This window comes from Triticum aestivum, chromosome 4A (genome assembly GCF_018294505.1).
Source record: "Triticum aestivum cultivar Chinese Spring chromosome 4A, IWGSC CS RefSeq v2.1, whole genome shotgun sequence".
NCBI classification, from domain to species: domain Eukaryota; kingdom Viridiplantae; phylum Streptophyta; class Magnoliopsida; order Poales; family Poaceae; genus Triticum; species Triticum aestivum.
In genome coordinates, this window is record NC_057803.1 from 409,941,920 (window position 1) to 409,965,513 (window position 23,594).

The 23,594-nt window shown below is 45.1% G+C and overlaps 1 protein-coding gene across 1 annotated transcript; it reads right to left on the bottom strand.

The window, feature by feature from the left end:
• Positions 1–6,203: 6,203 nt before the first annotated feature.
• LOC123083824 (translation initiation factor IF-2-like) lies at positions 6,204–23,228 on the bottom strand. Its single transcript, XM_044505727.1, has 6 exons — positions 23,126–23,228; positions 9,953–10,280; positions 7,057–7,149; positions 6,915–6,983; positions 6,774–6,835; positions 6,204–6,664 (listed from the first exon to the last, which is right to left on the bottom strand). The coding sequence occupies exons 1-5, from the start codon at positions 23,226–23,228 to the stop codon at positions 6,781–6,783; spliced, it is 648 nt and encodes a 215-aa protein (XP_044361662.1). The 3' UTR covers positions 6,204–6,664; positions 6,774–6,780.
• Between the last annotated feature and the right edge of the window lie 366 nt (positions 23,229–23,594).

A 23,594-nucleotide genomic window follows, 5' to 3' on the forward strand; every position in this document is an offset into this window, starting at 1 on the left:
GCTATAAGTGTCTAGGGGTTAAACTAATATGGTTAGTTAGTCCCTAATCTAATGACGGCCACGTCGGCTAACCGGCGATTAGCCGCCGGCGCTAAGCAGGACACGGCAGAGGTCCTCGTCCGGCCGTTTCCGATGACGAGATGCTGTGCGGACGGGTTCTGCGGGATCGGCGCGACGAGGCGCGCCAGACAATGGCAACGGCGGTTGGTGGGGTGGCCGGAGTTGACGCCGGCGAGCTTGGCTGCGGCGGCCGGAGCTCGGGTGCAAGCGGGGATGGGGCAGTGGTGCGCAAATGAGCCAAGCGAGGTGCTATGAAGGCTCTATGCGATGCGGGGAGCACGTTGGTCGCACGCCCGGGACCAAATGGTCACCGGAGCATCGTCGACGACGAGCGCAGGCGGTGGTGGGTGCGGCCGAGCTTGCTACAGTCGCTACGGCGCACGAGGAAGAGAACAGAGAGGGGGAGAAACGACGATGCAGCTCACAATGATCACGATGATGGGTTCGGCTTGCTCGGGGATGTCCTGTGGCCGGCGAATCAACGACGGCGGTGGTCGGCTCCCGAGGATGAGGACGACGGTGATGGCAAGGCTGAGGGGCTCCCGGGGCTTGTTTTGTTCTTCTCATCGACGTGCAGAGCCGCGGCGGAGCCTAGGGATACGGTGGGGAGGTCAGGCGAGCTCGGTGGGCGCGTTGGCAGCGAGCGACGGCGATGGTGGTGTTCGGTCGCGGGAGGGAGAGAGAGTAGAGGAGGATAGGGTCAGAGGGAGAAGTGGATGTGGCGCTAGGGAGGTGCGTGGCATCTCCAGGGGGTCGGGGAAGGGGCAAGCAGGAGGTGGCCGGGGCGCGTGTGCGCGCACGGCGACCACACGCCCATCCTCCTAGCAAAGGAGGAAGACGACAGGGGAGGGGGCCAGGTGGGCTGGGCCGGCCACTTGGGCCACCAGGTAAGGTCCAGGTGGGCTTCTCTCTCTCTGCTTTCCTTTTTTATTTGTTTCTGTTTTCTATTTCTCTCTTTGTTTTCTGATTTAGCAAAAATACTAAACCACTTCAAAACTGCATGAAAATAGTTGTGCGAACTAAGTGGTCTTTAACCCAAACCACACAACAATTTCCAGAATTATTGAACATATATTTATTATATAATAAATATAAGTCCAATTCAAATTTTTATTGGATTAATTCAAGGGCCCAAAATAAATATTCCTGAGATTCTAAAAATATTGGTTTGAATTTTATATCTTGCCAATTTTTCCAGATATTAACAGGAACATTTTCTTGGGCTTGTTTGAAGAGATTTTTTTAATGTTGATTGTTTGTGAGGTGATATCTGAGGGTTGAGAATTCCCTCAATCCAATTTAATGGAATTTAAGATGATGCATGCATGCATATGCAATGACAAGCAAAGGCCAGAGCTAGGGCTGTGACAACTACAGCCAAATTCCAGGCCAAAAGGGATTTTGGTCATAGGAACAAGGGAGCACGGTGGCACAGGATCGAGCGAAGCTTCGTACGTTCAAGTTCCATATGGAAGTATGTAGCTGGGGAAAAAGACTTATCTGAATCTGTTGCCCCCGGCAGCCTTGGCTTGCCGGGGTCGGAGTGTTAGTTCGCCTCCTTTCTTCCAAAAAGTTCCGCTGAAGCGCTCGTGTGGCCTGTGAAACAAAAAGGACTGGAAGGGACAAAAATACGCACAGTCAACCTCTATGCCAGGGGTTAGTTGCTTCTAAGCACTATCAACCGTACCAGAGAGAGACTCAACCTAACATGCATGCTAATTCTTAGGGCGCCAGCGCTTCATTTATTCATCTATTGCTCAGGATCTGCGTCTGCCTTTGTACAAAGGGTCACATGCCTTGCTGACAAGGCTTGTACAAAAGGTGGTCTGTAGGGGGGGCCCGGCAACCGTGCCTTACGGGTAAAACTTCAGAAGATCTTCGATGTTCCGGCAGTTGCTCACGGGGATACCATCTCTGGTCTCCAAGCATACTGTGCCGGGCCTGGTGACTCGTATTATCCGATAAGGGCCTTCCCACTTTGGCGTCAACTTGTTAGAATTCTTGGCCGACCGACCGCGCCGAAGAACAAGGTCGCCTTCCTCAAAGCTTCGGGCATGAACCTTGCGGCTATGGTAGCGGCGCAAGGCTTGCTGGTAGCGCGTAGCTCGCACAGCAGCCTGAAGAAGATCTTCCTCAAGGAGCGTAGCGTCATCTTGCCGCAACTGCTCTTGCTCAAGCTCATCATAAGCGAGTACTCGACGTGACCCGTATGCGAGTTCTATGGGGAGAACTACTTCTACCTCATATACAAGGGAGAAGGGCATCTGGCCGGTGGCTCGATTTGGTATTGTTGTGATTGACCAAAGAACCGCCGGCAACACGTCAATCTAGCGTCTTCTGCACTTGTGCGGCCTGTCAAAAGTCCTCGTCCTGAGGTCTCGCAACACTTCAGCATTTTCCCTTTCCGCCTGGCCATTGCTTTGTGGATGTACAACAGAAGCAAAACATATCTTGCTGCCGAGGTCGTGGACGTATTGCATTAAGGTGCGGCTTGTGAACTGCGTGCCGTTGTCAGTGATGACTCTGTTTGGCACACCAAAACGGCAAACTAGTCCTTTGAAGAACATCATGGCTGATTGTGTTGTTACCTTTCTCACTGCTTCCAGTTCTGGCCACTTTGTGAACTTGTTGATCGCAATGTACAAGTACTCAAAGCCCCCAACAACATGGGGAAAAGGGCCCAGTATGTCGAGCCCCCAGATCGAGAATGGCCAGGAAAGAGCGATTGTCTGGAGAGCTTGAGCTGGTTGATGGAGTTTCATCGAATGGAGCTGGCACGCTTCACACTTGTTTACTAGTGCAGTCGCATTCTGGAGAGCGGTGGGCCAAAAGAAACCTTGTCGGAATGCATTTCCGGCAAGGGCTCTTGATCCTATGTGAGATCCACATATGCCTCCATGTATCTCTGCCAACAGCTCCAGTCCATCCTCCTAGGGAATGTAGTTCAATTTCACACTGTTCGGTCTTTTCCTATAAAAGGCGTCGTCTAGAAACTAGTACATGGTAGACCGACGGGCTACTTTCTCCGCTTCTACTTGTTCCTCAGGGAGTTCCCCTGTTTGGAGGAACTGAATGGTGTGTCGCGGCCATGCCAGAACTTGAGGCTCGACGGTAAGGACTAGAGGCATATCCTCTGCCGTGGGAGTGGTTGTCTCAACGGAAAGGGCTTGAGGCCCTGCCGGAGCCTGTCGCTCCCCGGCAAGCTTGGCGTGCCTGGCAACATCCTTGCCGACGGCTCCTGGGAGCCCAGCGGGAAAGTACTTACCGAGGCCTAATTTTTTTCTCTTATTCTATCCTGCCGATGGTTCAACGGATGTCTGAGTCAATTGGAGCACAAAGGTCGCTGGATCCACAGGTAACTTGAGGGCAACACGTTTTGACAGGTCATCAGCAACACTATTCTCAACTTGAGGAACATGCTCTGCTTGTAGACCATCAAAACGCTCGTCCAACTTCCTCACTCCATCTACATAAGCTTCCATCAGCGGGCTCTGATAATCCTTGTTCACTTGCTTCACTATGAGTTGCGAATCCCCATTGATGATCAACTTTTTGATCCCATGGTCTACCACGATCCTGAGGCCGGCAAGCAGCCCCTCATACTCCACGGTGTTGGTCATCAATCTCTCCCGAGGAAAGTGCATTTGGACTACCTACTTGAGGATCTATCCTGTGGGCGCGACAAGCAGCACGCCGGCACTGGCGCCGTGCAGCAAGAAACCCCATTAAAGTACATAATCCAGTTGTGGCTTGTTTCCTTGCCGGGGAGAGTGGTCTCTTGAAATTCTTCATTAGGCGTTGAGGTCCATTCTGCAATGAACTCCTCCAAAACCCTACTCTGGATTGTCAAAGTGCTTTCAAACCTGAGACGAAAGCTTGATAGTTCCAACTCCCATTCCACAATCCTTCCGGATGCATCTGGATTGTCCAAGATCCGTTGCAATGGGAAGCGAGTGATGACCGTGATCTCATGTGCTTATAAATAATGACGCAATTTCCTCAAGGCCATAAGGAGGACGAAGATCAACTTCTGCACACTAGAGTACCTAGATCTAGCCCCCTGCAAGAGGGATCTGACAAAGTAGACTGGGTGCTACATCATCTTCTTCCTTTGTGGCACCAGACTCTGCCGGGGGTCTGGCCTTGGCGGCACCAGACTCTGCCGGGGTCTGGCCTTGGCGGCACCAGACCCTATCGGGGGACCTCTGGCTCGTCATCCAACAGCCTTGCCACCGCTACCGCCTCTTCGCCCGCTTCCCTCTACGCCACTAGTGCAACACTAACCACTTGATTCGTTGCCTCTAGATATAGAAGCAACAACTCTTACGCTTTAGGCGCAACTAGTATTGGCATAGACGAGAGGTACCTCTCCACATCCTGCAGCACTGCCTCGACCTCCGGGGTCCATTTCGTCACCCCTGCCTTTTTCAAAGTCTTGAGAAAGGGGAGGGTGTGCTCACCAGATTTGGAGATGAACCTAATTAGAGTAGTAACGCAGCCAGCAAGCCGATGCACATCTTTAAGTCGCCTCGGTGTCTCAATCTGCTCAATTGCCTTGATCTTGTTGGGGTCCGCCTCAATCCCTTGTTGAGACACAAAGAACCCGAGAAGCTTGCCACATGGGACACCGAACACACACTTCTTAGGGTTGATCTTGAGGTTGATCTTGCACAAATTTGCAAATGTTTCTTCCAAGTCATGTACAAGTGTCGCCCTGTCCTTGGTTTTAACCACTATGTCATCCATGTAAGCCTACATATTTCTATGGAGCTGGGGCTCAAAACCAATCTAAACTGTTCTTGCAAATGTCGAACCAGCACTTTTCAACCCGAAAGGCATTCGTATAAAACAATACGTACCACACGAGGTGATGAAGGCGGTCTTCTCTTTATCTTCCTTCGTCATAAAGATTTGGTGGTATCCCGAATAGGCATCAAGGAATGACAAACAGGTCGCACCCGGCAGTGGAGTCCATGATCTGGTCAATGCGCGGCAAAGGGATAGGATCTTTTGGGCAGGCTTTATTGTTATCTGTATAATCAATGCACAGCCTCCACTTTCCATTCACCTTGCGCACCACCACCGGATTGGCCACCCATATTGGGTGGAGCACTCCTCTGACCAAGCCTGCAGCTTCCAACTTCCTAATCTCCTCAATGATGAATTCTTGCCGCTCCAAAGCTTGCTTCCCAACCTTCTGCTTGATGGGTCGTGCATGAAGACGGACATCAAGGTGGTGCTCAATCACCTCCCTGGGAACACCGGGGATGTCAGATGCTTTCCATGCAAACACATCGACATTCGCCTGCAGGAAGGCAACAGGCGCTTTCCAATTTCCTATCGAGGGTGGAGCTTATAGTAAAATCTCCGCCCGTGTCGTCGTCCTTGATGGGCACCTTCTTGGTTTTCGGTGGTGCAGCCTTGGCTTTCTTGCTCTTGCCGGTGGAGCTTCGTGGCATGTCCTCAATGGAAACGCACAACCCCGAGGAGGCGCACTTGCCGGAGTGGGTGCAAGAGGCTTGGCCGGGGCCAGAAGTCTTGCCGGTGACTGAGGTCTTGCCGGTCCTCTTCCCCTTGGGGGCTCCAGTGGTAGGAGCAAGTGCCTTGGCAGCAATTGCCACCACCGCCTCCTGGTAGAGCTCGTCGGCATAGATGAGCGCATCCTTCTTGTCGGAGCCGACAGTGATGATGCTCATCGGGTTGGGCATCTTCAATGTGTTGTAGGCGTAATGTGATGCTGCCATAAATATGGGAGAGAATTCCTTATTTGGCCCTTTCTTAAATTTTGGTTCCCTTTCTGGCCCTAGTAAAAAAATTCTTCCTGTTCTGGCACTCAAACTTCAGTTTGTTCCCTCTATGATATTTCTGTCAGTTTTGGCAACTAACACCGTTAAATCTGACATGAAAAGTCCTTTTTACCCTTGGTGTAGTTTCTGACCAAAATTGTGAACTAGAAGTCAAAAGCAATGGTGATGTGATCTGTTTGTCTTGAATACATTACCAAATGAAACCTAATCTGCTATTTAGCACATCTTTAATTTTAATTGGATAATTGGACAACACCTCCCTTGTATTTTGATGATATATCCCCTGTAAAGTTCATATATGCACAAATTATAATATACTTGGAGCAGATTCACATGTATGCAAATTAAAAGTTCATAGAAACTTGGTCTAGGTTCACATATACGGAAACAGTCCACATATTTAGTCCTCTACACACATTCAGGTTCACATAGAGTTCACATATAATAGTCTAGGTTCACATCATGTCAAATACAACACATGAAGGTCACATATAGCACGTACAAAAGCCCAGGTTCACATATATATTACATAAACAGCTCAAAAGTTTCCCAAATGAACCATGATATGGAAAGGGATCCAATGAGAATCACAAGCTAAGCCTCCTTTTGCTTCGTGTGCTCATTGCAGGGCTGGCAGGATTCATTTTTTGCAATGTGTGCCCATTGCAGGGCTATCATGTGGCACCATAGGAAGGTGTGGCAACTTATCATCAACCTCTTTGCCTTTTATTTTGGCATGTAATTTCAAAGCAATAGATGCTTTCTTGTTGGCCACTTAAATGGGTTGAGTTCTTGATCTACACATACACATTCATGGCACCACATCATACATCTCATATAGTAGCCCAGGTTAACAATAGAACAATGCATAACATAACATAAAATTCGGAAACAACCATAGGTTACCTTTTTGCTACTCTAGATCCAGATTTAGTCCCTTTCCCTTAGTTGTTTTCTCCAACATTTGGCTATAGTGAGAAGAATGCAATTAGAATACAAAACCAAGCTTTCATCTAATCTACTACAAAATTCAAAACTAGTTCTTACCTTTTTGATGCTCCAGTAATTGAGTTATCATGTTTTCTCTTTTTCGTAGTTGTAGGTTCCAAGCTTTGGCTATTGTGAGAAGTTACTAAGAATTCAAACACAGATTTCATATAATTATGAGCATGAGTGTAAAGTGGCTAACCTTGGCAGAAAGCACATAGAGGATGCTGGAGCATCATCCTCGTAAGGCACAATTGATGCTTTGGTGGTCTTTTCCCTCTTCTTTGGTGGTCCTCTACATGAGCAACAAATAAAATAGTTAACATCTATGGCTGCTTACAAAAAAATGCAAGTGAGGCAAGTTACACAGTTAAATTTAGTACGTCACAGCTAAAATAGTAGCAATGTCAGCTGGGTTACCCTTCTTGCATTTATGCCAATGATGCCCATAGTCCTTACAAATAGGGCATAAGTGTTGGCCGCTTTTTCTTTTCTTCTCACTGCAGCCTTTATACCTCTTAGTTTTATGCCTACCCGCCATGGATTTTAGTAGTGGTGGAAACATGAAGAATCCATGGTCAGATTTAGGCCATTGGTTCTTGTCAACCATGGCAGGAATTAGTTGGTCATAGGCTGCCCTAAATTTGTCAATGGAGTAATACAAGTCCACATAATTCTGTATGTGTGCATTCATAAGAGATGTGATAAATGCTAGACCATGCTTGCAAGGAAGGCCAGAAACTTGCCATTGTCTATAAGAACATGTCCTATCAAGCAAGTTGACCACAAACCTAAAGCCGCTGCCTCCTAATGTTGTCACTTCAGCGACTTCTTCTGAGCTTTCTACCACCTCCAAGTTTAATTCTCTACATTCAACTTCTTAATTATGTGGGGAAGAATCAACCCAACCAACTTCCTTGCTACTTTCCTCCTTTGGTTCAACATGATCATAATCATTTTCCTAACCTTATCAAAGAAGTCATCCAAGTTCAAGGACTTGTGATGCTTAATCCAATTATTGAAGCACTCAGCCAAGTTGTTTGTAACATAATCCACCTTGGAAATTGTGGAGAACTGACTCCTAGACCACAACCTAGTGTGCCACCTCCTAAGATATGCAGTTGCCACTGGCTTTGCTATGTCCATTGCAGCCCAATTTTTTGAAATATATAGGGATTCCATGAATAAGCAGCAGCCCAAACGTGGTGATCAAACACCTTCCCATGAAACTTCTTCTTGAAGTTGGACATCAAGTGAAACATACATTCCCTATGTTCAGCCTCTGGGAACACTTCTTTTACACCTGTCATCATTCGTTGCCCAGCATCGGTGCATATGGTTAAACCCCTTGGGGATCCAATGGCTTGTCGAACCATTTGCATGAACCAGGTCCAATTCTCATTAGTTTCAGAATCGAAAACACCCATACAAACTGGATACATCCAACAATGGCCATCAACGGCGGTAGCACTAGCCAGTTGCGCCTTGAACCTGCCTGTCAAGAAGGTGCTATCTACTGCCAAGTATGGCCTGCGTCCATTAAGGAACCCATCGATGCAAGGCTTCAAAGGAATAAAAATTCTTTTATATCTGATTTTATCTTTTATTGTGTGATGATCAATGATCATTATGCTACCGGGGCAGCAACTTTCAATTTGCGCCTTGAAACTATACAAATTATCAAAGCTTGTATCCCAATCACCATATAGTTCCTTCAAGCCTAATAGCTTACCCATATAGACTCTCTTAGAGTTGATGTTGATTCCATGATGCTCTTTAAGCTTCTTTCGCAATGCCTTTGGTCCTGGAGTTGCATCCTCAATTATCTAGTCCTTCACGTGCTCACATATCCACCGCTTGTTTGCATTCTTCAACTTATTTTTTCTTTTTGTACTAGAGCAATCATGACCACAAGGGTTCTTTCTCACCTACAAAAGATGAACATAGAAAATTAGTACTAGAGTAAAGACCATGACCACAAATTAAGCACACATGAGTAAAGTTAGAAAATTACCATTACTGTGCACTCATCTTCCATTGTAGAAGCATATATCCTCCATGGACAATTATCTTCATCCCTTCTTGAACAATAAGCTCTGAACCTATGTGGTGCACTCTTTTCGGTGTCAAACTCAAATTCATGTTTGATTGTATGTTGAGAAAGCGCCAATTTAAACTCTGCCATATTGGGATATTTTCTTCCTTCGCTCATTGGAGGATCTAATTTATTATATTCATTGGAGGATCTGCCTCGTGATATTCCTCATCTTCCTCTACTTCAACCTCTAACATGCTCTCATCCTCATTCTCATCCTCGCTTTCAACCTCGCTCTCAGCCACGATCTCATGATCAGGAACATAGTCTTTGTCCTTTTCTTTGTTGGAACAAGGAACCATGATAAGAGGTATAGGTTCATCCTCTAAATAAATATTTTCCTCATCAACACCAACATGCTCACTCTCAGGTATTGGGTTGTGAAGATAATCATCATCATCTTGTTCTATGTTGTTAGGTTGGCTATGGCATCACTATGCCACTCCGTTATAAGCTCATATGGTTCCAATGGATCACAATATGCAACAAACATGTGCACAACCTTTGTCTTAGAGTTTTTCTCAAACATCGACACCAATTCTTGGTCAGATGTTACTTCAGGGTAGATTTTAAGAACATCATCATAGTACTAAACATGTGCAACTTCCAAATAACGAGCCGAGTAGTGCACTACGATTGAATCAACCAAGTCCTTATAATTTGTTAAGTCGGAATAAATAACCTTATCAAAACAAAAGCATTTGATATCCTTTCTAGCCTTTTTTGGGTTGGCAAGAAAATTGATTTTCAGCACATAAGTTGAATTTTGATCCATCCTGTAAACACCAAATAAACTTAATCATGAGTTGAATTTGGGATCCATCGCTAAGTTCATATTTTGCACCAAATTATCATCTCTAAATGAAACTCCTAAGTAATCTGTTGCATTTTGACAAATCTAGAAGAGAGGTGCAGCAAATATGTTGCATTTGGGATCCATCTCTAAGTAATCTTCAAAGCCATCTCTAAGTACTCTGTCAAATTTAAAGAAGAGATGACTCACCCATCTAGACAAGCCGATGTAGCCGCATCCCTTGGTGATACTTGGCCCCCTGCCTCCCCACCATGGCCGCCTTTCCCGTCCTCCAGGGGTTGGCCGCCCCCTGCCTCCCGACCATGGCCGCCTCTCCCGTCCTCTAGGAGTTGGCCGCCACCCGCCTCCCCACCATGGTCGCCTCGCCCGTCCTCCAGGGATTCGCCGCCCCCCCCCCCGCCTCCCCACCATGGACGCCTCGCGCATGGCCCTCTTCCACCTCGCCCTCCTCCATGCGTCGCCGCTGGGTGCCTCGCTAGCGCCGCCACCGCTGGGTGCCTCGCTCGCGCCGCCGCCACTAGGTGCAGCGCTAGGTTTAGGTCTCGGGGAGGAGAAGGGGAATCGGGGCCGGAAGGGGGGTTCGTTTTTCTTTTTTTAGCGTGCTATGAAGAAGGGGTAAAAACGACTTTTCCTATCATAGTTGACAGTGTTAACGGCAAAGAGCGACAGAAGTGTCATGGAAGGAAGAAAAATAAAGTTAGGGTGTCAAAGAAGGAAAAAATAAATTTTTAGGGCCAAAAAGGGAACCAAAATTTAAGAAAGGGCTAAATAAGGAATTCTATATAAATTTGGCCAGTGCTGGATGGCCAAGGATCCCATTATATGGCAACGGGATCTTGGCTACATCAAAAATGATCTTCTCTATCCTGTAGTTTAGCTCGCCACAAAAACATAACTGGTAATGTGAGCTTACCCTTGGGCTGGCTTCTCCCTAGGTTGATACCTTGAAAAGTGCCCAGCTCCTCGAGATCTCCCTTGGGAATTTGCACCCTCTTAATCACTTGTGGCGAGATCAAGTTCAGACTGGCCCAACCGTCCACTAGAATTTTCGTCACCTTGAGGTTGCGAATTTTTGGCGAAACCAACAATGGCAAGCACCCGACCGCGGTTGTGGGATCAAGGTGATCCTCAGCATCGAAAATCATAGGCGTGTTGGACCATTTCAGTGCCTTCTGGGTGTCGATCGATGGCTTTGTCGCATTGATCTCGCGTGCCCACTGTTTAAGCTGGCGGTGAGAAGAATGCAATGAGGTGCCACCATCGATGCACATGGCTTCTGTGGCCTTCTGAAATTCTTGGTCACTAGACTCATCTTCCTCTTCGCAGTCATCATCCCCCTCTTTCTTGTCGCGGCCTCGAGTAGGCCTCTCTTGCTGCTTTTCCTTGCTGTGTCGACCCTCTCGGCCACCACGCTTCCTGCCGGAGCCCTTAGCACCATCCTAGCCCTTCTCCTTATCCCGTCTTTCATACTCAGCTTTCTACCTCTCCACAAGTTGCTCAACTTGCCGGTAGTTTTGGACATCATGGCCTTTGGTGCGATGGATCTTGCAGTATTGCTTGTCGGAGCCCTTCGGATTGTTGGCGGCCGCGAAGGCCTGGCAGGCGGCACACCCGGCAACCTCTTTGCCAGGGTTGTCGACCTTGGCCTTCTTGGTGATGTCGGGGTTGCCGGATTCCTTGACGGCAAGCAAGGTCTTGCCCCTGCGCTTCCTATTACACCGTCGGCCCTTCCTTGCCGGGGCGAGGCGTGTTCGTCTCCAGAATCGCTTCCCGTGCTGGCATCTGTGCTGGGGTACTTCCTTCCTTCTTCAGCACGAGCACATCTGTCGGCCAAAACATACAGTTCGGCAACATCCCTAACCTTGTTCATGGCCAGCTCTTCATGCATCTTGTGGTTGCGCATGTTCTGATGGAACGCGCTAATGACAGTGAGAGGATGAACATCTGGGATGGTGTACTGCACATGGCTAAATATCTGAATGTACTTGCGCAAGGATTCGCCATCCTTTTGGGGGATGAGATGCAAATCACTTGCCTGGCCAGGAGTTTGATGGCCTCCGGTAAAGGCGCCAATAAACTCGTGGCACAGGTCCGACCAAGAGGAGATGGAATCCACCGGCAGGTTGATACGTCTCTAATGTATCTATAATTATTGATTTCTCCATGCTATATTATCTACTGTTTTTAATGTTTATGGGCTTTATTATACACTTTTATATCATTTTTGGGACTAACCTATTAACCCAGAGCCTAGTGCCAGTTTCTGTTTTTACCCTATTTTAGTGTTTTGAAGAAAAGCAAAATCAAACGGAATCCAATTGATCTGAAACTTCACGGAACTCATTTTTTGAAGGAAAGAAGCCCAGAAGACTTGGAGTGCACGTCGAGGAACCTACGAGGAGGTCACGAGGCAGGGGGCGCGCCCACCCCCCCTGGGCGCGCCCACCACCCTCGTGAGCCCCTCGTGGCCCCCCTGACGTACTTCTTCTGCCTATATATCTCCATATACCCTAAAAACATCCGTGAGCATAATAGATCGGGAGTTCTGCGGCCAGAAGCCTCCGTAGCCACCGAAAACCAATCTAGACCCCTTCCGGCACTCTGTCGGAGGGGGCAATCCTTCTCCGGTGGCCATCTTCATCATCCCGTTGCTCCCCATGATGAGGAGGGAGTAGTTCTGCCTCAGGGCTGAGGGTATGTACCAGTAGCTTTGTGTTTGATCTCTCTCTCTCTCTCGTGTTCTTGAGATGATATGATCTTGATGTATCGCGAGATTTGCTATTATATTTGGATCCTATGATGTTTCTTCCCCCCCTCTTCTCTCTTGTAATGAATCGAGTTTCCCCTTTGAAGTAATCTTATCGGATTGAGTCTTTAAAGATTTGAGAACACTTGATGTATGTCTTGCCGTGGATATCTGTGGTGACAATGGGATATCACGTGATTCACTTGATGTATGTTTTGGTGATCAACTTGCGGGTTCCGCCCATGAACCTATGCATAGGGGTTGGCACACGTTTTTGTCGTGATTCTCTGGTAGAACTTTGGGGCACTCTTTGAGGTCTTTTGTGTTGGTTGAATAGATGAATCTAAGATTGTGTGATGCATATCGTATAATCATGCCCACGGATACATGAGGTGACATTGGAGTATCTAGGTGACATTAGGGTTTTGGTTGATTTGTATCTTAAGGTGTAATTCTAGTACGAACTCTAGGGCTGTTTGTGACACTTATAGGAATAGCCCAACGAATTGATTGGAAAGAATAACTTTGAGGTGGTTTCGTACCCTACCATAATCTCTTCGTTCGTTCTCCGCTATTAGTGACTTTGGAGTGACGCTTTGTTGCATGTTGAGGGATAGTTATGTGATCCAATTATGTTAGTATTGTTGAGAGGACTTGCACTAGTGAAAGCATGAACCCTAGGCCTTGTTTCAACACATTGCAATACCGTTTACGCTCACTTTTATCACTTGTTACCTTGCTGTTTTTATAATTTCAGATTACAAATACCTTTATCTACTATCCATATACCACTTGTTTCACCATCTATTCGCTGAACTAGTGCACCTATACAATTTACCGTTGTATTGGGTGTGCTGGGGACACAAGAGACTTTTTGTTATTTGGTTGCAGGGTTGCTTGAGAGAGACCATCTTCGTCCTACGCCTCCTACGGATTGATAAACCTTAGGTCATCCACTTGAGGGAAATTTGCTACTATCCCACAAACCTCTACACTTGGAGGCCCAACAACGTCTACAAGAAGAAGGTTGTGTAGTAGACATCAAGCTCTTTTCTGGCGCCGTTGCCAGGGAGGTTAGCGCTTGAAGGTATATCTTTAGATCTTGCAATCGAGTCTTTTAGTTTCTTGTTTTATCACTAGTTTAGTTTATAAAATAAAATTACAAAAAAATGGAATTGAGTTTGTCTCATACGCTTCACCTTTTTAATATCTTTAGTGAGTATGATGGAAAGGATAATTGTGCTCAAGTGCTAGAAGAAGAAATCTATAAAATGTTTGGCACTAAATATTTTAATGATGAGCATGATTGCAATGTTGTTAGCATGAACTCCTTGAATATCCATGATGCTAATGATATGCAAAGCCACAAGCTTGGGGAAGCTATGTTCGATGAAGATGATATTTTTTGTCCCCCATGTTTTGATGAGCAAATTTATTATGATGAAAGCATGCCTCCTATTTATGATGATTATATTGATGAAAGTGGATTTGGAGAGGTCATGACTTTATTTTATGATGAATCCACTATTCCGGAAGAGGTTCCAATTGATTATGAGAACAAGGTTGCTATCTATGATGATTATTGTGATGACTTGTATGCTATAAAAAATAACAATATCCATGAAACTTGTCATCATTATTTTAGTTTTCAATTGGATTATACCTCACATGATAATTATTTTGTTGAGTTTGCTCCCACTATTATTCATGAGAAGAATTTTGCTTGTGTGGAGAGTAATAAAATTTCTATGCTTGTAGATCATGAAAAGAATGCTTTAGGTGCTGGTTATATTGTTGAATTCATTCATGATGCTACTGAAAATTATTATGAGGGAGGAATATATGCTTGTAGGAATTGCAATAATATCAAGTTTCCTCTCTATGTGCTTAAAATTTTGAAGTTATGCTTGTTTTACCTTCCTATGCAAGTTGATTCTTGTTCCCATAAGTTGTTTGCTCACAAAATCCCTATGCATAGGAAGTGGGTTTGACTTAACTGTTCTAGTCATATTCTTCATGATGCTCTCTTTATGTTACAATTCTTATCCTTCATGTGAGCATCATTGAAATCATCATGCCTAGCTAGGGGCATTAAACGATAGCGCTTGTTGGGAGGCAACCCAATTTTATTTTTGTTCCTTGATCTTGTTCCTGTTTAGTAATAAATAATTCATCTATCCTCTGTTTATATGTGGTTTTATGCTTTTAATTAGTGTTTGTGCCAAGTAGAACCTTTGGGAAGACTTGGGGAAAGTCTTGTTGATCATGCTGTAAAAAACAGAAACTTTAGCGCTCACGAGAATTGCTTCCATTTTTATTTGGAAAGTGTTATTTAGTTAATTCTTTTTGAAGGTGATTAATAAATAAATTCCTCAGGTCCAGAAGTTTATTTGAGAATTTTATGAGTTTCAGAAGTATACGTTTGATCCAGATTAGTACAGACTGTTCTGTTTTTGACAGATTTTGTTTTTCATGTGTTGTCTACTTATTTTGATGAATCTATGGACAGTAAAATAGTTTATAAACCATAGAGAAGTTGGAATAAAGTAAGTTTAACACCAATATAAATAAATAATGAGTTCATTACAGTACTTTGAAGTGGTGATTTAGTTTCTTATACTAATGGAGCTTACGAGTTTTCTGTTAAGTTTTGTGCTGTGAAGTTTCCAAGTTTTGGGTAAGGATTCGATGGAATATGGAATAAGGAGTGGCAAGAGCCTAAGCTTGGGGATGCCCAAGGCACCCCAAGGTAATATTAAAGTATATCCAAGAGCCTAAGCTTGGGGATGCCCCGGAAGGCATCCCCTCTTTCGTCTTCGTTCATCGGTAACTTTACATGGAGCTATATTTTTATTCGCCACACGATATGTGTTTTGCTTGATGTTATTTAGAACAATGTTTTTCATATTTTATTTCAATAGAAGTGGCATAGATAGCCTTTACTATGCCTATTTTAGAAGTCCACATGTTGCTGTTTAAAAACAGAAAGTTTACCGCTGTTGCAATAATTCCCTAGAAAAGTCAGAATGTGCTAAAATGTTGAAACCTTTTGCATATTAAGCTCTGATAAATTTACTACAGTGGGAATTTTCTTTCATAATTTTTGTGGCTAGTGAAGTATGTATGTTGCTGCATTCTTTACAGACTGTCCTGTTTAGGCAGATTGCTGTTATGTTTGCATTGTTTGCATATGTTTGCTTCTTTAATGATTCTATTTGAGGATAGGACTATTAAATATGCAGAGGCATTTAGTATGCAATGTTGAATAATAATTTTATTGATTTGCTACAGTAGAGTATGAGAAGGTTTTTGCAATGGTTTATACTAACTTATCTCACGAGTCCTTGTTGAGTTTTGTGTGGATGAAGCTTTTGAGATTTAGGGAGACCGTGATTTGAGAGGAATTAAGGAGACACAAAAGCTCAAGCTTGGGGATGCCCAAGGCACTCCAAGATAATATTTCAAGAAGTCTCAAGCATCTAAGCTTGGGGATGCCCCGTTTGGCATCCCACCTTTCTTCTTCAACAATTATCGGTTAGTATCGGTTGATCCTAAGTTTTTGCTTCTTCACATGATGTGTGCTATTCTTAGATGTCATTTTATTTTGCTTTTCTTGCTGTTTGAATAGAGTAACAAGATCTCAAATTATTAAATGTTAGAGAGTCTTCACATAGTTGCATAATTATTAAACTACTCATTGATCTTCACTTATATCTTTCGGAGTAGTTTGTCATTTGCTCTAGTGCTTCACTTATATCTTTTAGAGAATGGTGGTAGTTTTATTTTGAGGAAATAGATGAACTCTCATGCTTCACTTAGATTATTTCGAGAGTCTTAAATAGCATGGTAATTTGCTTAAAATCCTAATATGCTAGGTATTCAAGAATAATAAAATTCTCTTATGAGTGTGTTGAATACTATGAGAAGTTTGATACTTGATAATTGTTTTTAGATATGGAGATGGTGATATTAGAGTCATTCTTGTTGAGTGGTTATGAATTTGAGAAGTACTTGTGTTGAAGTTTGTGATTCCTGTAGCATGCACGTATGGTGAACCGCTATGTGATGAAGTCAGAGCATGATTTATTTATTGATTGTCTTCCTTATGAGTGGCGGTCGGGGATGAGCGATGGTCTTTTCCTACCAATCTATCCCCCTAGGAACATGCGCGTAATACTTTGCTTTGATAACTTGTAGATTTTTGCAATAAGTATATGAGTTCTTTATGACTAATGTTGAGTTCATGGATTATAGGCACTCTCACCCTTCCACCTTTGCTAGCCTCTCTAGTACCGCGCAACTTTTGCCGGTACCATAAACCCACCATATACCTTCCTCAAAACAGCCACCATACCTACCTATTATGGCATTTCCATAGCCATTCCGAGATATATTGCCATGCAACTTTCCACCGTTCCGTTTATTATGACACGCTTCATCATTGTCATATTGCTTTGCATGATCATGTAGTTGACATCGTATTTGTGGGAAAGCCACCGTTCATAATTCTTTCATACATGTCACTCATGCATCATTGCACATCCCGGTACACCGCCGGAGGCATTCATATAGAGTCATATCTTGTTCTAAGTATCGATTTGTAATTCTTGAGTTGTAAGAAAAATAAAATTGTGATGATCAACATTATTAGAGCATTTTCATAGTGAGGAAAAGATGATGGAGACTATGATTCCCCCACAAGTCGGGATGAGACTCCGGATGAAAATAAATAAATAAAAGAGGCCAAAGAAGCCCAAATAAAAAAATAGAAAAGAGGCCATAAAAAAGGAGAAGGCCCAAATAATAAAATAAAAAAATGAGAGAAAAAGAGAGAAGGGGCAATGCTACTATCCTTTTACCACACTTGTGCTTCAAAGTAGCACCATGATCTTCATGATAGAGAGTCTCCTATGTTGTCACTTTCATATACTAGTGGGAATCTTTCATTATAGAACTTGGCTTGTATATTCCAATGATGGGCTTCCTCAAAATGCCCTAGGTCTTCATGAGCATGCAGGTTGGATGCACACCCACTTAGTTTCTTTTTGAGCTTTCATACACTTATAGCTCTAGTGCATCCGTTGCATGGTAATCCCTACTCACTCACATTGATATCTATTGATGGGCATCTCCATAGCCCATTGATACGCCTAGTTGATGTGAGACTATCTTCTCCTTTTTGTCTTCTCCACAACCACCATTCTATTCCACCTATAGTGCTATATCCATGGCTCACGCTCATCTATTGCGTGATGATTGAAAAAGTTTGAGAATATCAAAAGTATGAAACAATTGCTTGGCTTGTCATCGGGGTTGTGCATGATTTAAATATTTTGTGTGGTGAAGATGGATCATAGCCAGACTATATGATTTTGTAGGGATAGCTTTCTTTGGCCATGTTATTTTGAGAAGACATGATTTCTTAGTTAGTATGCTTGAAGTATTATTATTTCTATGAGAATATGAACTTTTATCTTGAATCTTTCAGATCTGAATATTCATGCCACAATTAAGAAGAATTACATTGAAATTATGCCAAGTAGCAGTCCGCATCAAAAATTCTATTTTTATCATTTACCTACTCGAGGACGAGCAGGAATTAAGCTTGGGGATGCTGATACGTCTTCAACGTATCTATAATTTTTGATTGCTCCATGCTATATTATCTACTGTTTTGATTATGGGCTTTATTATACACTTTTATATCATTTTTGGGACTAACCTATTAACCCAGAGCCCAGTGCCAGTTTCTGTTTTTACCCTATTTTAGGGTTTCGAAGAAAAGGAAAATCAAACGGAGTCCAATTGATCTGAAACGGAGTCCAATCGAAGAAAAGAAAAGGAAAATTAAACGGAGTCCATTTTAGGAGGTCACGAGGGAGGGGGGCGCGCCCACCCCCCTGGGCGCGCCCTCCACCCTCGTGAGCCCCTCGTGGCCCCCCTGACATACTTCTTCCGCCTATATATATCTCCATATACCCTAAAAACATCCGTGAGCACAATATATCGGGAGTTCCACTGCCATAAGCCTCCGTAGCCACCGAAAACCAATCTAGACCCGTTCCGGCACCCTGCCGGAGGGGGCAATCCTTCTCCGGTGGCCATCTTCATCATCACGGTGCTCTCCATGACGAGGATGGAGTAGTTCTCCCTCGGGGCTGAGGGTATGTACCAGTAGCTATGTGTTTGATCTCTCTCTCTCGTGTTCTTGAGATGATACAATCTTGATGTATCGCGAGCTTTCCTATGATGTTTATGTCCCCCTCTTCTCTCTTATAATGAATCGAGTTTCCCCTTTGAAGTAATCTTATTGGATTGAGTCTTTAAAGATTTGAGAACACTTGATGTATGTCTTGCCATCGATATCTGTGGTGACAATGGGGTATCACGTGATTCACTTGATGTATGTTCCGCCCATGAACCTATGCATAGGGGTTGGCACACGTTTTCGTCGTGATTCTTCGGTAGAACTTTGGGGCACTCTTTGAGGTCCTTTCTGTTGCTTGAATAGATGAATCTGAGATTGTGTGATGCATATCGTATAATCATGCCCACGGATACTTGAGGTGACATTGGAGTATCTAGGTGACATTAGGGTTTTGGTTGATTTGTATCTTAAGGTGTTATTCTAGTATGAACTCTAGGGCTGTTTGTGACACTTATAGGAATAGCCCAACGGATTGATTGGAAAGATTAACTTTGAGGTGGTTTCATACCCTACCATAATCTCTTCGTTCGTTCTCCGCTATTAGTGACTTTGGAGTGAATCTTTGTTGCATGTTGAGGGATAGTTATGTGATCCAATTATGTTAGTATTGTTGAGAGGACTTGCACTAGTGAAAGTATGAACCGTAGGCCTTGTTTCAACGCATTGCAATACCGTTTATGCTCACTTTTATCACTTGTTACCTTTCTGTTTTTATAATTTCATATTACAAATACCTTTATCTACTATCCACATACCACTTGTTTCACCATCTCTTCGCCGAACTAGTGCAACTATACAATTTACCGTTGTATTGGGTGTGTCGGGGACACATGAGACTTTTTGTTATTTGGTTGCAGGGTTGCTTGAGAGAGACCATCTTCATCCTACGCCTCCTACAGATTGATAAACCTTAGGTCATCCACTTGAGGGAAATTTGCTACTGTCCTACAAACCTCTGCACTTGGAGGCCCAACAACGTCTACAAGAAGAAGGTTGTGTAGTAGACATCACAGGTGCATCAACCATGACCTGACATTAGGCTTGAGCAGCAACAAGAAGTAGTTCGCGAGCACCTTGCCGTCCCGAGCCCCGACTTCTTTCATCACAATAGTGTATACACTCAGGAACTCGGATGGATAGGTTTGGTCGCCGTACTTCTCCGGGACCTCAGGCTTGAACGTGTGGGTAGTGGGCCATTGGAACTGCCGCGGCTCATGAGTAAAAGCTGGACAACCTACCTTGTAAGGCAGGTCACCAGAATCCCCCAGCGCAGGCTTGTACGCAGTGGGCCCTGCACGCCTATCAGACTGATGACGCGCCTCCCATCACCCCATGATGGCGGTTCGAGCGTCCTCTTTAACCCGCTCCCAAAGAACTTGACGTTGGTCGTAGCGAGCTCGTGGATCGGACGAAGCCATGGATCCTTCATCACGGGCGTCGACCCGCCGAGCTAGCAACCTTTGTTGTCTTGGTGGAGTGGAGTGCACCGTTGTTGCGGCGCCTCCGGCCCTTCCACTATCGGCACACGCCGGCTCGGGGGACCGATGCTGCGAGGGGCCTGCCTCCTGGTGTTGATCTTTATTGGCACGGCCAATGAGGCTCTGGATAACAGCCCTCCACGCTTCTTGCTTCTCCACAACAGGAGGGAAGTCGAGGAGTAGCTCCACTCGCGCTAATGCTTTGTCGGGACCACGATCCTAAGTCACACCGATCTAGCATGTAACACATCATATTACTTTTCAGCCTCATGCAGGGTATTCCCACGGGTGCCAGCTTACCTGGCCCGAGACTGTTTGCGCCTTTTGGCTCACGTATATGATAGTGTCGCTAGCATCCATATGACAGAGAACCTGGGCCGACATGGCTAGTCGTAAACCCAAAGTGGCACTAACTTATAGGGACAGGCATACATGACCCAGCAACGAACGTGTCGGTCATCAGCGAGTGAATCCTGGTTGTAGCAATTGGGCTAACAGGACTCCAGGAAACCGGCTATAGTAGGCTAGCAGGACTCTGGTAGACACCGCGTGACATTTCCCCGAAGGGACAGACACATGACTGAAGAAGGACACATGTCAGCCAGTCTAATTGTTCCGGAGCAGTAGCAACTGGGCTAACAGGACTTCGGTAATCTGGGCTGTAGCAGACTACCATGGCTGAGTGGAAGCACTAGACTACATTTCCCCATAAGAAAGTCTACTAAGGATAGACAACTAGGTCGTCGGATCCCACACATAGCAGTACACGTCACATGTACGCATAACATGCAAGTATGTGTTGTACAACATGGCATCACAACACAACTCAAACTCATATAGATAATGGCCCAGAAGAGCCACATAGCATTTAATACAAACATGGGTCTCATGACCCATCATTTAGAGCATACAAGCAATGGAAGCATTACATGTCTGAGTATAGACAACTACAAAAGGAAAAGGCTGAGAAGCCTGACTATCTACAAGACCCTCCCAAGGGTACAAGATCGTAGCTAAGGTAACAAGCTAGTCGCCGAAGTCCACGCAGAACTACTACTGAGACAGAAGTCTCATCTGCACAAACATAAATTAAGCAACGTGAGTACAAAGGTACTCAGCAAGACTTACATCAGATCCTATCATGCATGCATTAGTATCAAGGAGGAAATGTGGGGTTCAGTTGCAGCAAGCCAGCTTTGACTCAGTGGCTAACCTATTCTATGACTACGAGTAACTTCTTTGAGGTAAGAAAGCGCACATGAGTCCACTAATCACCACATCAGTACACCACTATGGATTAATTCCCGTCTCCCTACGAGAAGGCCATCCATAGTACTCACACTTGTCTTGAGCATTTTAGAGTAACCACTTCAAGTTGTCTATGTACCACGTAAGCATCCAAGAAGTCCATAACCGCCGACCCGACTATTCGAATAGATCATGTTAACCCTGCAGGGGTGTACTTCTTCACACATTCTCTCGCCACTTACCGCCATGTACACGTTATGTATCTCGGCAACCTTCAAGCGGAAGCCTAGCAAGGGTGTCGGCCACAGCCTAAATAACCACACAAGACTCTAGTCCAAGTTCATCGCCTATTCGGGTTCCATCCGCAAGGAGATCCGGCCGGGGTTTCACTCACGGCCCTAAACGATGTGTGCAGGGTTCCCGAGCCCACCTCGCTGGATGGATCTACGCTTGGTACACCATGCCACTTGTGCCTAGTTTGTCCCAAGCCCACCTGACCGGGTGCCCCTTGGTAGACTACTAACACTACCTACAAACACCAGAAACTATTTGCAACTCCTGGACCGAGATCAAGTTGGTTAATAAGTCAAGAGGGGCACTTAAGCATTCCAATGCATGGTAGTAGCCATTCATAGGACAACATACACAGAACTCGGTGCTTAAGGACGGTTCCAGTGAGACAACCCACCATGTACTCCTACATGTCCTCTCACCGCTACCTTTACCAAATCGTGTTCACACACTTAACTCTCAACACCAGAACATATCATAACACTCCAATTCATTCCCAATGAATCAGACCTGGCACAACTCTAAGCAATAGCAGGCATGGCATGGTAGGAACACAACATGGCTCAATCAACTCCTACACATGCTAGTGGGTTTCAACTATTTACTATGGGAATGACAGGTCATGCAGAGGAATGGGTTCAACTACTGCAACATAAAGTAGCAGTTGAAGCATTGTTGTCCTAATGCATTAAAAGAGAGCAGTAGCGAGAGAGTGGGATTGTATCGGAATGAACAAGGGGGTTTTCTTTCCTGATAAATTGACAATAGAGCACTGCTCTTCAGACAGGTACTCTCGAACACTCTCCGGAGCAGGACCTATCGAGAAGAATGGTGCCGCAATCAATATGAAAGCATATGCAACAATATGATGCATGATCATGCCAAGTAGATGTGAAGTGGTTTGTGCTAATGCAACCAGCAACAAGTTCAATGGAGCTCATTTGAATCAAGGATTCAAATGCAACTCCAAACTTAAGCATTTGAAATGCCCTTTATGTGTTTTCACTTATACAACATGTATAAGTTGGTTTGACATGCATGAAACTAGTACAGATGGATAGATTGAATTTTCCTGATAATTTTTCATATATAGATTATTTCAATCTGAGCTACAGTTGAATTTATATGAATTTTAGAAGTTTTGCTAATTTTCTGGAATTTCCAAAATAGAAATAATCCAGAAAATGATTAACTACATTAGCATGGCTTCATCACTATGTCAGCGAGTCAACAGGGCTGACCAAAGTCAAACCTGATGTGTGGGGTCCACACGTCAGTGACACGGTGTTAAACAGGGGGGTTATTTCTAATCTAATTAAGAGATTAGGGCACAGGGGCCCACTGTCAGTGTCAGGGTTTAGTTAAATGGTGATTAGCCTTAAGCTAATCACCTGGCAGGCTGGGCCCGCACGTTAGGCTGATGAGGTCACCGCTGCTATAGGGCGCGGGGGCGGCGGCTGAGAGCACCGGGGCGTAGCCCATGCTCTCCCGCATCCAGTGGGGCAGGTGAGAGGAGCTAGGGAGGCCGGAGCTCACCGGAGCGGATCTCGTGGCGACGGCCGGAGCATGGCTCCGAGCGGGCGCAAGCTAAGGGGCACGGTGGAGCGAGCTGAGGGGCTCTGCAGCCTCCTCGAGTTGCAAGGAAGATGGTGAGCTGCTCGGAAGCGAGCTGCGGTGGCTCTGGCCACAGCAGCGACATGATCGGCGGCGAGGAGCTATGGCCCTGGCGGGGAACGGAGCTGGAGCGCACAAAAACGAGGGGGAGAAGAGGGGTTCGGTAGAGGAGCTCACGGCGAGGCCGTCGGTGATCTTAGCGCACTCGGGGACGGCTTGGAGGCGACGGGATGTCGGTGGCGATCT

Bases quoted from the DNA above. Each gene is read 5' to 3' on its own strand.
- LOC123083824 (XM_044505727.1), bottom strand. From the start codon at position 23,228: ATGCGGGAGAGCATGGGCTACGCCCCGGTGCTCTCAGCCGCCGCCCCC. The intron at 7,150-9,952 runs GTGAGTCATCTC...TTGCTCATGTAG, and splicing joins ACATCGGCTTGTCTAGATGG to AGGACCACCAAAGAAGAGGG. The intron at 6,836-6,914 runs GTAAGAACTAGT...TTCTCACTATAG, and splicing joins ATTACTGGAGCATCAAAAAG to CCAAATGTTGGAGAAAACAA.